Source organism: Oryza sativa, chromosome 6 (genome assembly GCF_034140825.1).
Source record: "Oryza sativa Japonica Group chromosome 6, ASM3414082v1".
NCBI lineage: Eukaryota > Viridiplantae > Streptophyta > Magnoliopsida > Poales > Poaceae > Oryza > Oryza sativa.
In genome coordinates this window covers 24,949,464-24,963,929 of record NC_089040.1, presented here as the reverse complement: position 1 = coordinate 24,963,929, position 14,466 = coordinate 24,949,464, and the positions used below count along the sequence as shown (strand labels likewise).

The 14,466-nt window shown below is 41.0% G+C and overlaps 2 protein-coding genes across 5 annotated transcripts; one reads left to right on the top strand and one right to left on the bottom strand.

Moving 5' to 3' along the window:
• The first annotated feature begins 5,859 nt into the window (after window positions 1-5,859).
• LOC4341479 (protein WVD2-like 5) lies at window positions 5,860-10,690 on the top strand. Of its 4 annotated transcripts, none has more exons than XM_015788076.3 (8): window positions 5,860-5,982; window positions 6,382-6,778; window positions 6,862-7,047; window positions 7,186-7,244; window positions 7,663-7,819; window positions 7,910-7,981; window positions 8,096-8,206; window positions 10,023-10,690. In XM_015788076.3, exons 2-8 carry the CDS (start codon window positions 6,554-6,556, stop codon window positions 10,329-10,331), a joined length of 1,119 nt encoding a protein of 372 aa, XP_015643562.1. In that variant the 5' UTR covers window positions 5,860-5,982; window positions 6,382-6,553; the 3' UTR covers window positions 10,332-10,690. The 4 variants fall into 4 exon arrangements, with proteins under 4 accessions (XP_015643562.1, XP_015643561.1, XP_015643560.1 ...); XM_015788075.3 differs by having other exon boundaries at window positions 7,183-7,244; XM_015788074.3 differs by having other exon boundaries at window positions 6,862-7,053.
• A 70-nt stretch (window positions 10,691-10,760) lies between these two features.
• Window positions 10,761-12,085, bottom strand: LOC4341478 (uncharacterized). Its single transcript, XM_015788077.3, has 2 exons — window positions 11,294-12,085; window positions 10,761-11,225 (listed from the first exon to the last, which is right to left on the bottom strand). The coding sequence occupies exons 1-2, from the start codon at window positions 11,998-12,000 to the stop codon at window positions 11,096-11,098; spliced, it is 837 nt and encodes a 278-aa protein (XP_015643563.1). The 5' UTR covers window positions 12,001-12,085; the 3' UTR covers window positions 10,761-11,095.
• Between the last annotated feature and the right edge of the window lie 2,381 nt (window positions 12,086-14,466).

Below are 14,466 nucleotides of genomic sequence, written 5' to 3'. Positions count from 1 at the left end.
AGAAAGTGAGGAAAAAATGCAAAAAAAAAACACCTCTTAAGTTATTTGAACTTTGACATTTCACCTTATAAGTTATTTTGTTGCAAATGTTTACCTTCTAATTAGTTTTTTTTTTTGCAAAAACCACCATAATGTGCACATGCTTAACCAAATCAACATATTTTCATACATTGTAAGTCGTAATGTGGTATTTATCAAAATTAAATACTTCTAGGAGTATAGTCTTCCACTTTTCTTGGAGATTTCACAAATAGAATTGTTGATAAGAGTGTAAACATCATCGCACTGAGTTTTGCTATATGTGAAAAAAATCAATGAAACATAAAAATAAATATAATGCAAGCACTTAACAAGATTGACTTGGCTAACTTATCATGTGGTGGCTCTACATCAGCGATAATGGGATAATTTGGTTAAGCGGCACTTACTCCTGCTAGATATACCTGACTCCCCTATACAAAATTATTGATTTCCACAATCTAGTTCCTTAATGTCTACAATAATCTAAGTAGCCTAGTAGAGATCGAAGCCATGTGCACTACCACTCTTTGTCACAGCCTCCCTCACGCTATTGTATAGTCCTTTCCTCCTCCTATGGCTTTGCCAAAGGTGAGAGAGGAGGGACATGTTTCTTAGTAGTCTCTATTTTTAGGGTTTTCTTAATGTTGTCTTTAGAGGATTAGATGAATCCGATTTATTTTAGGTTTCTTACATGATATTCATGTAGACTTGTTTAGAGTTGTTTGCTTTTTTTCTCTTTCTCTCTTTGCTAGTAGCTACCCTTCCTAAGGTCATTGGTGGAAAGCCTAGAAAGGATTGTCTGTCATGTTGATGATCAAATCGATTGTGCCAACTTTAGGATCCGGGTTGTCAACTTGTTTGGTGACATTGGTTTTTTGTTTTGTCTAAAGAAGAGAAATGGTGGTAGATACCCGTTCATCTAATTTTGTGTGTGTTAGCTGTGGTTGCGCTCGTTTGCACTTATCTCCTTTGACATTCGAAGATGCAAAGTCTCTCTATTCTACCCGTAGTAATAGGATGCATCTCATCCGATCTTAGGTTTTTATATTTTGGGATAGATATAATATTTAAGATAAGATATGTTTCTTGAAACCGAAACTCTAAAATCATCCCCATTAGCATAAAGCTGCTTCATCATCATACTCATTCATTCCCACACATGACTAAATAGTTGAAGTCTTCCCTTATTTAGCTCCTATCACATTTGTTTTAGTTAATGTGTTCTTACTTGTGCATTACGCACGTTATTAATGCACTTGGTTTGTGCCTATCTCATCTTAACAAGATGTCACCATCACGGAGAATTAGGGCAAGTACTATAAGCCTCTGATCACTAATTCTAATATGCCATGTAGACTCATATGATGATATAGAGGGGAGAAGAGAAGAGAGAGAGAGAGAGAGAGAGGAGCAGCCGCCACTCATGCAAGAGGCAACCTCCGCACAAATTTCAAGAAATGAGAAAGAAAGAGAGAAGTGGATTGGTAGCAAGTGTATTGGGTGTAGTGTAAGTAGATGCAATCTATTGTATGTATTACCTATAAATTAATGTGTGGATGATTTGGACAAAATTAGATGTGACCACTTCCTCCATTATAAAACTTGCCCTTATGCTCAGGAAATTAATTTTGATAGGTACTACATGAAGTATTATCACCAAGAAGTATTAAATTAAAAACATGAGTATAAAGTCCAAATGTTGATAGAAGCACAATTAAAATCACTTTAGTTGATTATTGCCAGTTTCGTTCTAGCCAAGAAAGTCGAGACTTTCATTAAATTTTTACCCTAAAAGTCTATAAAATTATATATATGCCTACTATCATTCACCTCTTTTTTTCAATTATGAAAATTGACCCCTCCTAGATCTAATTAAATAGGAGTGGACGTTCGGTCAGGACCGAAAGTTCGGTCCGATTTGTTTAATATTTTAAAAGTTCGGTCTTTCAAATCTACAAACCGAATTTATGTGACCGGAGGTTCGGTTAACCAAAACTTCCCAATCCGTTGTTTCTATATAATTTAACATATATTTATTCATGTATTCCATAGCAAAAGGCACAGTATTGCGGGGCTGTCTGGTTCCCAGCCATTACTTGCCAATAAAAATTGCCACACGTTGTCTAAGGTGAGGTGATCAAATTCTTAGTCATAACTTACTAAGCCACACTTTTTTGAGTCGTTGACATGTGGGACCCAATTTATTAGAAGGGAATTTTGTCACAACTGTGGCTACAAACAAACACCTATTAAATTTGCCTAACCTTAGGTGTGACAAGCTGTGGCAAAGTGTGGTTTGCAACCAAACACACCCTATCTACAACTCATACTCATTACACATGTTTTACTCAATGGAAGGATGGATTAATGTGACATGTTTCTTGAGCTCCTAGACGGTATGATTTTTGAAAAAAAAACTTTTGATATTTGATTTTATTTAAAAAATATTTTAGTTCATTCGTTTGTATCGTTAAATAGTCATCACGAAATTATTCAAAAAAAATATAACTTTAGTGATTGCTGACATGTGCATTGCGTATGCTATTTATGCACTTGGTGAGCGCCTATCAACTTTCTATCCTTTTCTTGGTCCTTATAAGATGTTGCTATCACTAAGAATCATGATCAGGAAATTAAACTACATGAATGCTACATGAAGAAGTACTAGTACCAGGAAGTTAAAGAAAAAACGTGAATATAAAATCAAAACTCTTATAGATGTACAATTGAAATCACTTTAGCTGATTAATGCCAGTTTCTTTCTAGCCAAATAAAAAGTCAAAAATTCCATTAATTTTTCAATCTAAAAGTCTGTAAAACATTACTAACCGATGTAACCCGTAGGCCGTATATCACGTCGTACCGTATTGCCCATTACTATTAATAAAAACGATTATCTAATAATGTGATTTAGTAAGATAAGTAACACTCCGTATTAACAAAAGACAAATCTGACGAGCAGACAAATCATATTGCTAATTGCTGAATCAAGAGAAAAAAATATAACAGGTATGAAAATAGTGAAAATAAACCAAAAGCAGATACTTAGTTTCGATTTTGATATATAGTTGTCGATAAATTTCCTCCAAAAAAATTATCAAATGTAAATACAATAGAATTATAATGTAATTTTATTGCAACTACAATGCAACTTGTATGTAACTTTAACATAATTTTAAAATTTTAGATTTACTTCAAGATTTGTGCAAGTTTGGAAAAAAATCATAACGCGCACACAAGTGATGAGATTCGGTCTCGCGACCTCCATTTCACGAAAATAGCGTGTTATTGTGATTTTTTTTAAGTTGTATACAAATTAGTTATATGCAAATTCTAGCGTAGTTACACTCTGCTTGTACTATATTTACATCTATCACATTAATTTGATAAAGAAAATTATCGATAAATGTATAGCTATTTCCCTGTGGTTTTGATCCATGGTTTTCGTAGAAGAAATAACCACAAAAGCTTACGAATTCGAAAGCAAACCACCACCACCACCCCGGAAACTTAGACACACACACGCTCCCTGTCCCCCCTCCTCCCCACTCCCTTAATGGCCACCTCCTCCACCGCCGCGCGCTCCCCTGGCGGCGAGGTAAAACCAGCCACCTTTACTAACCGAATCAATTAGAGAACCGTATCAAATTTCAACATCGACATAATTCTCAACAGAGTTGTTAATAGTGAAATTTAGTAAGCCCGGAGTAATCATCGGCTTAGAGTTAACATCGGCTTCGAAGTCCTGAGATTAGCCGATGAGAGTTATCAAGTCGTCAGTTGTCGGATTCTTGCTATATTCGGTTAAGGAAATTAATCTACTAAAGGAAGCTTATCCAAAAAAGACCGAGTTCAAAGAGAATGCGGCATGGCAAGTTATCTATTAATTAGGAATAGTTTGTTAGTTTCCTTTTTATCTTTAGGAAAGTGTGTTCAGTGTCCTATAAGGACTTTATGTTTTCCTTTTATCTTTAGGAAAGTTTCTTTATTGTCCTACAAGGACTAGTATCTACCCATGGGTATAAATATGTACACCCGGGGTCATTGTAAACTAACACACGTTCAATAACAATCTCGGCGCATCGCCACCCTTTTACTTTCGTTTTGTTTTGACGAGTTCTTGCTTTCGGGTTGAGCTTCATCGGTTTCGATCTTCAACAAGAGGTAAAACTTGTTATGGCGGCTTGTGTTCTCGGGATTAGTGCTTCCATCTTTATGACACTCTAATCTTGTTTATGTAATTCGTCGAGTTATCATATATCCTACATAATCTCTGACAACATCGAAATCTAACCTACAATCGGCTAACATCTGTCAATAGAAGGCAGCCGATTAGGTTAAATACCGATGTTGACTTAGATTATATAGGATATCCACCACTCTATGACACATCCAACAGCTTGATTGTCTAGATATTGTCCTTCTTTTCATACTTATAGCTGCATCAGTTAAGTTTGATCTTATGAGTCGTGATTAGAATCTCAATCTCTAGCATGTTTCTTGGTTGCCGATTAGGGTAGTATCGGGGTTTCAGCCGATCTTACCTGATTTAACTACTTTTTATCCTATATACTTGATTGACATGTTAAATCTGCCATTTATGTTAAGATCTTACTGTATTTAAGTATATTAGGCTTTTGTTTAGTATATTCTACTTGCTTTAATATCTTAATATAGAGTGGTATCGGAGTATTAGCCGATACATGCTAGATCTATCTGATCAGCTATGCTATGAACGTATATAGTCTCATTATTAATATATATTTCGATCTAAGTGATTTATACTGTTTCGGCATGGCGACCGATCTAACCCAATCACTTGATTTAAGTATATATCGATATAAGGACTACATATTGTTAATATCTACAGCCGACTGAGTAGATTTAGTTCTTTCTTACTTATTCATGACTGCCGATCGATGCATATATGACATCGGCTCAATGATAAATGATATGTTATCGGCACCTAGCCGATCGGCTATCGTTTATGGATTTAACCACGGTTTCTTGTATTTGTTTCTTGTTGATTGCAGGATCAAATCAACTGGCACTCTCATACACCCGAAGGCGAGTTTTGGACCTGCACTGGAGTTAAGCAGATCTCCCAGGCCTCGTGTTTTACATCAACAAGAGTTTATTGCATTTTTAATCTCTAAGAGCAGGTAAAATAGCAGGCTATAAGCCAGCTGCAAATATATTTTAAGGAGATAAATGAGGAGAGAGAAGAGCAGCGGGCTACATATTTGTAGCCAGCTGTAGCACGGACTCCAAGACGCAGTGTGCGTATGACATGTGGGACCATGTATTAATAGTGTAGTATGTAACCATTGTATGAATGAGCTATTAGATTGGCTATAGATGAATTGGAGCTAGTAGTTGGCTATACTATTAAACATTTAAACTTGCTCTAAGACTCTGTTTAGATGAGACTAAAATTTTAAGTTTCTATCCCATCGAATGTTTGGACACTAATTATAAATATTAAATATAGACTATTAATAAAACCCATGCATAATCATGGACTAATTCACGAAACGAACCTATTGAGCCTAATTAATCCATGATTAGCCTATATGATGCTACAGTAAACATTTTCTAATTATGGATTAATTAGGCTTAAAAAATTTGTCTTGCAAATTAGCTTTCATTTATATGTAATTAGTTTTGTAAGTAGTCTATATTTAATACTTTAAATTAGTGTCTAGATAAAGGGACCAAAGTTAAGTCTCTGGGTCCAAACACCACCTAAGTAATGCTGATACGTGGGCCACCAGTCGGCAGTCATAGTAAAAAAAATAAAAAGGTGGTGTATAGTCGAGTATCTCCCCTCTTCCCCCTGGCGTAAAAGAAAAATCTCCCGTCTCGTCGTCGCCTCCGCTCCTTGCGCCATCTCGCGGCGCCGATCTCCTTCTGGCGAGCCGAGCAGAGCAGACCAGGGCAGGGGAGCGGAGGGGATCCTAGGTGAGCATCCACATCCTCTTCCTGATTCATCTCTCTCCCTCCCACCGGGAGTACTTCTGTCTGGAGTTTGCTCGCGTTCTTTAATCCTAGCTTCTCTTCTAGATCTGGAAGAAGCTCTTCTGTTAAGTTCTGAGCCTTTAACCTTAATACAAGTGACAGTTTGTGTTTGTTCAGTTGAATCCGCCCCTGATACATTTAGTACAAAAGAACTGTTTTGCATCATGAACTCATTGTCTTCCTTCCTTCCAACCAGTATGAACGATTCGGCTAGAACTCACTGTTGTCGGGATGTCAAGTGCGAGCTGTTTCCTTTTTGCAACTTTATTTATGTAGATTAGGATGCGTTTATGCATGCGGAATCTTGGACATGTCTAAGCAATTTCTTTACTTTCACGATAGGTGTTGCAGTTTCTTTTCTCGTGGACGGTCTAAAGGTGGTGAAGAGGCTGTACAGATCACGATCCCGCAAGTGAGGTTTGAGGATGATGAACTAAAGGGCTTGTCCGAGCTACTGCGGCAGGAGATCTGATAAAACCAGTCAAGAGGCGAGTCTCAGAGGTGCTAGGACGAGATGGATGAAGTTGCTGAGATTGCTGATGCTATGGGTACGGTTGGCATTGATAATGGGGCAAGCCGGAAGTTGTTGTCGAACGAGAGTTTAGAGGAGCGAGGAGAAGAGCATGATGTGCAGGCTGATGGGGCGCACTCGGGTGAGAGTGAGGTGATCAACCCCGCTGAGGAGGTGGGTGGAGAAGCCACCTCACAGCCAGAAGACGTAAAGCCGCGTGTTTCCAAGGTAAAGAGTTGACACATTTTGCAGTTGCTGAGGTCTTCTATGAAGGTTTTTGGTGACAGTTATGGTAATTTTGTGTTTTGTAGGGAAGCCAAAGTCATTCCCCTAAGGTTACTACCAAATCTCAGCGCCAGAGCCCACGAAGTGGAGATAAGAGTCAAGCTAGGAAAAACAGTCCCGGTTCTACTTATCCCAAGGCACCCATTGCACGAGTGTCTGACCCAGATTTGGTTGATAGCTCTTCATGCAATGATGGTGCTGATATTAAGAAAGTAAAGGTCTTTTCCATTATGTTGTATTATATAGTGCTGAAATGCTTAGATCCTGCTATGTGCAGTGTTAGGAGACATCTTTATGCCCAATAATTTAATATAACATGAAATTGCTTTTTTGATGTTTTGATCCAGAAGGCTGAAAAGAGCAGTTTCCGTCCAGTTGCCAGGGCGAGTCAATCACTGGAGGACTCAAAGTATGCTGTTTGTTTGTTGACAGTATTTTTGTGGCTTAGCTGTTTCTGTTTTCTCAAGAAAAAATAACTTGTTTGGTGATGGTCTACATATCCAATTAAGCTATTCTGCTTTAACCCATTGATTAAGAAAAAGCAGGGCTTTTTTTTTGAGTGAAAGCGACTAAGCAAGGGGGCCTTATGATTGTTGCATTTCTGATGTTCTGCCCCCTCAAATTATGCCAAAAGAATTTTCTTGCTTACTATTCTCTTATTTTTGCAACCATAAGCTTTTCCATCTTGTGAGACCTCAGTCAGTTTAAGCTTGTTTGAATACTCTTTGCTTATAGGCTTATTTTTTTTGTGAACCATTCTACCAACTACCAATTGAAGCTCATATTGATAGTGTTTCTTGCATTGACACATTCCTCATCAAACCCAGGGAAAAGAAGAAAACTCAGAAAACATCAAACCAATGTTCTGTCAAAAATGATGAAGAAGAGCCAAACTGTGAAAAAGTAAAGCCTCAAAGGGTTGGCAGCACTCCTGCGTACGGATTTGCATTCAAATGTGATGAGAGAGCTGAAAAAAGAAGAGAGGTAAACTTGTTACTAGATAACATTTGCACCGAATTTAGTCTCATACATATGGACATCATTCCTTTCCTTACACATTCTGCAATCAAATAGTTCTACTCAAAGCTTGAGGAGAAGATTCATGCACAGGAATTGGAGAAAAGCAACATGCAGGCGAAATCAAAGGTTCATACGTTATGTCTCTTTTCATGGAAATGAACAATCAATCAGTTGTAATATTCAAGTCAACCAGACATTTTCATAAAATCTTTGCATTGTTTGTTTCTTTATACCATGCAGGAAACAGAAGAAGCTGAACTCAAAAAGCTAAGGAAGAGTTTGAATTTTAGGGCAAATCCAATGCCCAGCTTTTATAAGGAACCACCTCCTCCCAAGGTTGAGTTGAAAAAGGTAATTCTCTCGCTTGAGATATACATGTAAGGAAAGGAAAATTTAAGATTATAGACCATTTACCTACTGATTCACAGTAGGACCTTTGGCAGTCTTCTTTTATTTTAGTTACACAATCTATACTTGCTAAAACCAGTTCCTGTGCTGCCTGTAGTTATATGTACAAGTACACAGCAGGGGCAGGCCTCCAACTCCAAAATTTAACTCCAGCTGGGTCTGGAGTGGAGTTGTGGAGCAGCCTGAACCATGCTCCACCTCCCTAGTTCATTTTCTTATAGCACTCCAGCCCACTCCGCTTCCTTTTGGGGTGCAGCTGAAACCAGCTCCAGCTCCAAGAGAGGTAGAGGTGGAGCTAGAGCTGGAGCTCTGCCAAACAGGCCCTACTTTCACACATTCACATATAGTCATGAATGGCTCTACATTGTTCAAAATTTTGGCTAACTTAATTACTTTAGGTAGCCAATTTCATGGCTGTTTCCTATAAGTAGCTAGCAAGCTGTTAACTTTTCATAGAGGTGATCAGTTCTGTTGATCAGCTGTTCAGGATATTTTATTTACTTGTATTATTATGTAGCTGTTGGCCCATCTATTGCTACGAATTTGAACTCAGTCATGTTTCTTTGATGAGTTAATTTTTAGATGGTTTCTTTGATGAGTTTGTTGCAAGTTTACCATCTGCAATTTGCTGATCTTTGAAAAAGATAAGTCCTTTCCTGAGAAAAAGACATCCATACCAACTTAAGTTAATTCTTGGCTTGCTCCCACCAGATGGTTGGTTCTTTGCTGAGCATTGGAACTTTTGCTTAGCAACATGTCAAATATTTATACTTACTAGAAAAAAATGCCCGTGCGTTGCAACGGGTGAAAGCTCTTTTAATCTTATTACTGTTATATGGTTTAGTTAAGGTGAAATTCACTGTGACAATTCGCTTGGATGCATTTTTTTTTTAAAAAATCATGAGCTGCGGTTAGGAGTCTGATCGTCTAAAATTAGCATGCGAGTTTTCTTAAAGAGATTTCTTATACAACTCTTCTTGGGTTTCCAAAAACGAACGAGCTTTAAAACCGACTTAAATACGGACATGTATTTCCAAAAACAAACAAACTTAAAAACCGGCTCATATATGGATGACGTACCAAAGTACCGGTAAAAACATCTTCAATTTTATAATAGTAGAGAGTAGAGATTTACATAATTTTTTTAATAAGACAAATAATCAAATTTAATGGTTAAAGTCATCTGCCTCAAAATATTTATGACAAGATGGAGTAATGTATATGTATATTATGCAATAGAGGAGAAGTGATTTAACTGGCTAGCGATCACATGTTTCCTGCATGATTGATTTGTGGGGTAGCTTTTGCAAGAGCAAAAATATCAGCTAGCAAAAGCAGGTCCAATTTTAATCGTTTAAATCCAAATATGTGGGACCACTGCAACGCTCGGTTTCTGGTTGAAAGTCGGAACCCCATCCGGTATCTTTGCTGCGACCCTGCTTTGGGACCGACATGAGTCGGACTCTGCACTGCTCGTGCAGCTTCACACGTCCAGGGCTCCAGGCTATGCTTCGCAGGGACATGTAAGACCAATAGAATTCGAAGACAGCTGACGGACGGAAGATTTTGAATGATTTAATTTTTATAATAGGTAAAAATATATAGGTAAAGATTAGGATAAGATACATCTAGAAAACATAAATGGATTCGGATGACGTACCAAAATCTTGACAAAAACATCTTCAATTTTTATAATAGTAGAGATGTGCATTTTCTGTTCTTCTGATAAATGATACTTATTTACCGTCATTCATTGCAGATCCCTACCACCAGAGCTAGATCACCAAAGCTTGGCCGCTCAAAGAACACAAGCTCAGTAAGCACTGAAGAAAGTACCGTTCCTTCAAGCCGCCCAGCTCGTCTGAGCCTGGATGAAAGGGCCTCCCAGAATGGTGTGAAGAAGGTGCCTGCTGCGAACACGGTGAGGAAGCCCCAACGGAAGTCTCTCCCCAAACTGCCATCAGAGCAAACAGTCACTGAACAGGTAGAAAACAACACGTCGGCTACAGATCCCGTTCGGGAGCTGATCCGTGCCCAAGTTACCCCGGATGATCAATTTGGTGGATAGAAAAGCTACCAATTTGAGCCGCCCAAAGAAACGCGCAAGTTATGCCTCAACTTCCTATATTTCATTCTCTGCTATTTCTGCTGTAAAACTGCTGGATATGCCACTACTATGTACTAAAATTAGTCCTCATCACCAGGAGTTTCGAAGAACGCAAGTAGCCCCTGTAATGTTTATCTTGTCAATTTTTGTTCTTGATACAAGAGAGGAGGAACCTACTGTTGTTATTTGTAGTTGGTAACAATTGCATATGACCATATCCTATTTCCTAGGCTAGAAGAACTTATTATTTCCATATGAATTACCCTGCCTTTTTCTCTTTAGCAAATAAGCAATAAACTTTGTGCATTCTATCTTGTTAAGTTGGTGTGGAACTTTGGCTTAAATGATTTCTGTTCTGGAAGGGAGATGAGAGCCTTGCAGTTGCTGATCTAGCTAGAACATACTTGGCTGTGGCTTATTTATTTCACAAGCGTTGCTGATACAGTGATACACATGTACAAGAAGTAAACAAGATCATCATGTAGGCTTTGCAGGCTCATTTTACAAGATCGACTACACCTTAGCTGCGTGGTGCTCTTCTCCAGATTCATTTTTACAGGTGGCCGGATTCAGCTGCGAGCCACGGCGAGGGTCGCCGGGCCGGCGAGCCGGCGACGTCGACGACGGCCGGTGCCTCGCCGGAGAGAGGCCGCCGTGATTCCTCCTCGGGTGTTCGTTGCTTCGTCTTCTTTACAGGCGGCGAGAGATCAAGAGCATCTGTTCACTCAAGACGCCGCTGTGATGGAAGGAGGCTGAGCTGCCCCCATGAACGGCGGCGGCGGCTGCTCGCCGCCGTGGTCGTCATCGTCTTCCTCGGCGTCCCAGAGGAAGCCGGCGTAGGAGCCGAGGACGTAGCTGCAGGAGAAGCGAGACATCATCAAGAAGGAATTGCCTGAGAAGGTGGCGGCGGCGCGTGGGCTCACCAGTCGTCGGGGGCGGCGTGGACGGCGCGGGTGAAGTAGGCGTCGGCGCGGTCGGCGTCGCGGGTGGTCTCCCAGACGAGGCCCGCGTAGAGCGCGAGGGCGTCGCCGTCGCCGGGGTTGGCGACGATGGCGCGCTCGCAGTACTCCTGCGCCCTCGCCGCGTCGCCCTCCACCTCCTTGAGGAACCTCGCGTAGTTGCCGAGCAGCAGCGGGTTCGCCGGGTCGGCCTGGATCATACGCCGGTAGTGCGCGTCGGCGTCGCGGCGGCCGCCGTCGCCCTTCCCCCCGCTGCCGCCGCCGCCGCCGTTGCACACCTTCCTCCCGCCGCCTCCTCCCCCGACGCCCTCCTCGACGACCGCCGCGTCGCCCTCCCTCCCCCTCCCCGTGTCCGCGTCCAGCCCGGTGCTCGTCAGCAGCCGCCGCAGCGGCACGGCCGCCCCGAGCACATCCTCCTCCTCCTCCTCCTCTTCTTCAACCTCCTCCTCGACGGAGATGGACGCCGACGAGGCCACGGACAGCGCCCGCGGCCGCGCACTCACCGCCGCCATCAGGTCCCCCTCGGACGTCGCGCGGCACAGCGGCGGGCCCCGCTGCCTCGCCGCCGCCGGCGACACGGGCACCACCACCACCACCGCCCCGACATGCTCCGCCGCCGACGCGCAGGCGGCGTGGCCGAGCAGCGGCGACGACGCGCTCCGCAGCAGCATCGCCTTCGCCCCGATCTCTCGTCTCCTCTCCTCTTGGCTTTCTTTGCCGCGCGAGAGAAATATCGCGAGCGAGTGCGAGTGAGCCACTGACAGGGTGGGGGGCGGGGGATATTTATAGGGCCCGCGCGGCCGTGGGTGATTGGACGTTTGGGCGCGCACGTGACGGCGGCCACGGTGGAGGGCGGGGAGTGGGCGTGATGGGGGTGGGGCCCACGGGGTGGTTGTCGGGTGGGCCCGGGAGGGGGAGGGGGACGGGGACGGGGACGGGGAGAGGAGTCGCGGAGCGACGGACGGACCATATGGGCCGGCCGCTACGCGACGGCCGACGCGGTGGGGCCGCGCGGGCCGAGCCCGACATCACTTCTTTTGTACCATTTCCACTGTCCCGTGTTAAACGTAGCAGTGGGTTTCAGTTATCAACGTTGGACCGTCGGTTTTGAAACAAAATTATAAATAATAATTTTATTGTTATTACATGATAAAACATGAATATTACTTTATACGTGTCTTAATTTTTAAATTTTTTTTAAATAAAACAGATGGTCAAATGTTGGACACGGAAACTTATGGCTACACGGAGGGAGTACTACGTATATCCGTCCTAAAATATACTATTAGTACGCATACCTTCGTTTCATTTTAAATGTAGTTATGGGTATCCGTGTCTAACGTTTGACCTAAAAATTTATGAAAAAATTAAAAAAATAGTCACACATAAAATATTATTTATGTTTTGTCATCTAATAACAATAAAAATATTGATCATAATTTTTTTTAAATAAGATGGACGGTTAAACGTTGGACATAATACAAACTACAATTTTTCTAGGACGAATGTAGAATTGGTTGGGACATTTTTAGTATTAGGAAAGTCGTCCAGAATCGTAGCATATAGGTTATTACTATATGATTAACAAGTACACATGAAACGAGAAAAGTTTTTACTATATGATTAATTACGTATTAATTATTACAATTCTTGAAAATGAGTTTATTTTATGCTTTAGAAAACTTGAATATATATATTTTTTAAAAAATAATACACCGTTTAGTACTCTGGAAAACATGTTAAAAACGAGAAAGCTGTCGGGCAAAAATGCTCAAACAAACATACCCTAAAAGAGACATATGGATGCCAGAGACAAATCTATATCCTCGTTAAATTCCTGAAAAAAAAGTCAAGAATAATATTTATAGGTTCTGAAAAACTTAAATTTTGATTAACGAAGTCATGAACATACACACACACGCTACTGTTATATATGAGTATTTCTGCAAGACTGAACTAACATATCTTGAGATTGACGAAGTTACCACGAACGTCTTGTTTTCGATGGATCTATCGCATATTACTGAAAGAATAATTAGCCATAAATACAAGCACCCGTATGAATGTGGATGAACTAGTTTCACCACAAGAAACCTAACCAGTTGAGTTAGGGCAAGGGCAATAAAAAAGACGACTGCTTACTCTAATATTTATACACGTCATTTGGAGGTAACTTAATAGATAATAAATATAATAGTTGTCTCTTCACATTTACTGCAGCACACATATCAATAATTATTTAATTACTTCTCTCTCACTCCTTCCCAGCTTTTCTCTTTCCTCCAAGCCAATCAGGGAAGATTATTCATGCTAATTTCTTGTTCCGTCGATGGTGCTGTCGATAGGAAGGCTCCAAGCCAGCGCTAGGTGCATTGGCGCCCGTGCATGATCGTCGACAGATTAATCGACGATGTTTCTCTCTCTTGGTACTCTCTCTCCGCCACGTAGGTATAAAATCCAACGTAAGCTTACTATTAACCGGTAATTTCAAGTTATTGTACTTGCCCTTACACTCACTTCGTGTTGGGTAGTTTGGTTTGATTGCAATCGGAGTGAGTGCAACAATTCACAGCTTGCTGGGTGTAATGTGTGTACGGTGTGCAATCAGGGGGGCTGTGTGGAGTAGAACCAAAGTCCAAGTTGTGTTGAGAGAGAACTGAATGGAACAGACAAATTAAGAGATGGGGGTGCAGGATCTTCTCGCCAAACTGAACATTGGATGGTCCGATTTTATCACGGAATTTGTGCAAAGCTATTGCCAATTACAGTGCATTATTTTGTGAAGGGACTGATGAAGAAAATGATTGTATGTTGTCTACACGTTGAAACATTTAAAGAGTAAAAAAGGAGAGTTCGGCATGACCGTGGACATGATTAAGAACCACACCCTGCACCCTGCAGAGAATGACAAGCTTGTCAACACCGTATCATGACATGACCAGTTGCAAAAGAGAAAATGATTTTTTTTTACGGTTGAAAGACAAAATGAAAACCACTCAAAACCTATACGACAAAAGGCATTACACACAATTTCCTTTCTATTGGGTGAAGAAAATTGGTATAACTAAAGGAACAATCTATATGATGTGGTGTAACTATAGAGATATATAAGTGGGCCGACCCGTGAGTCTACTTAT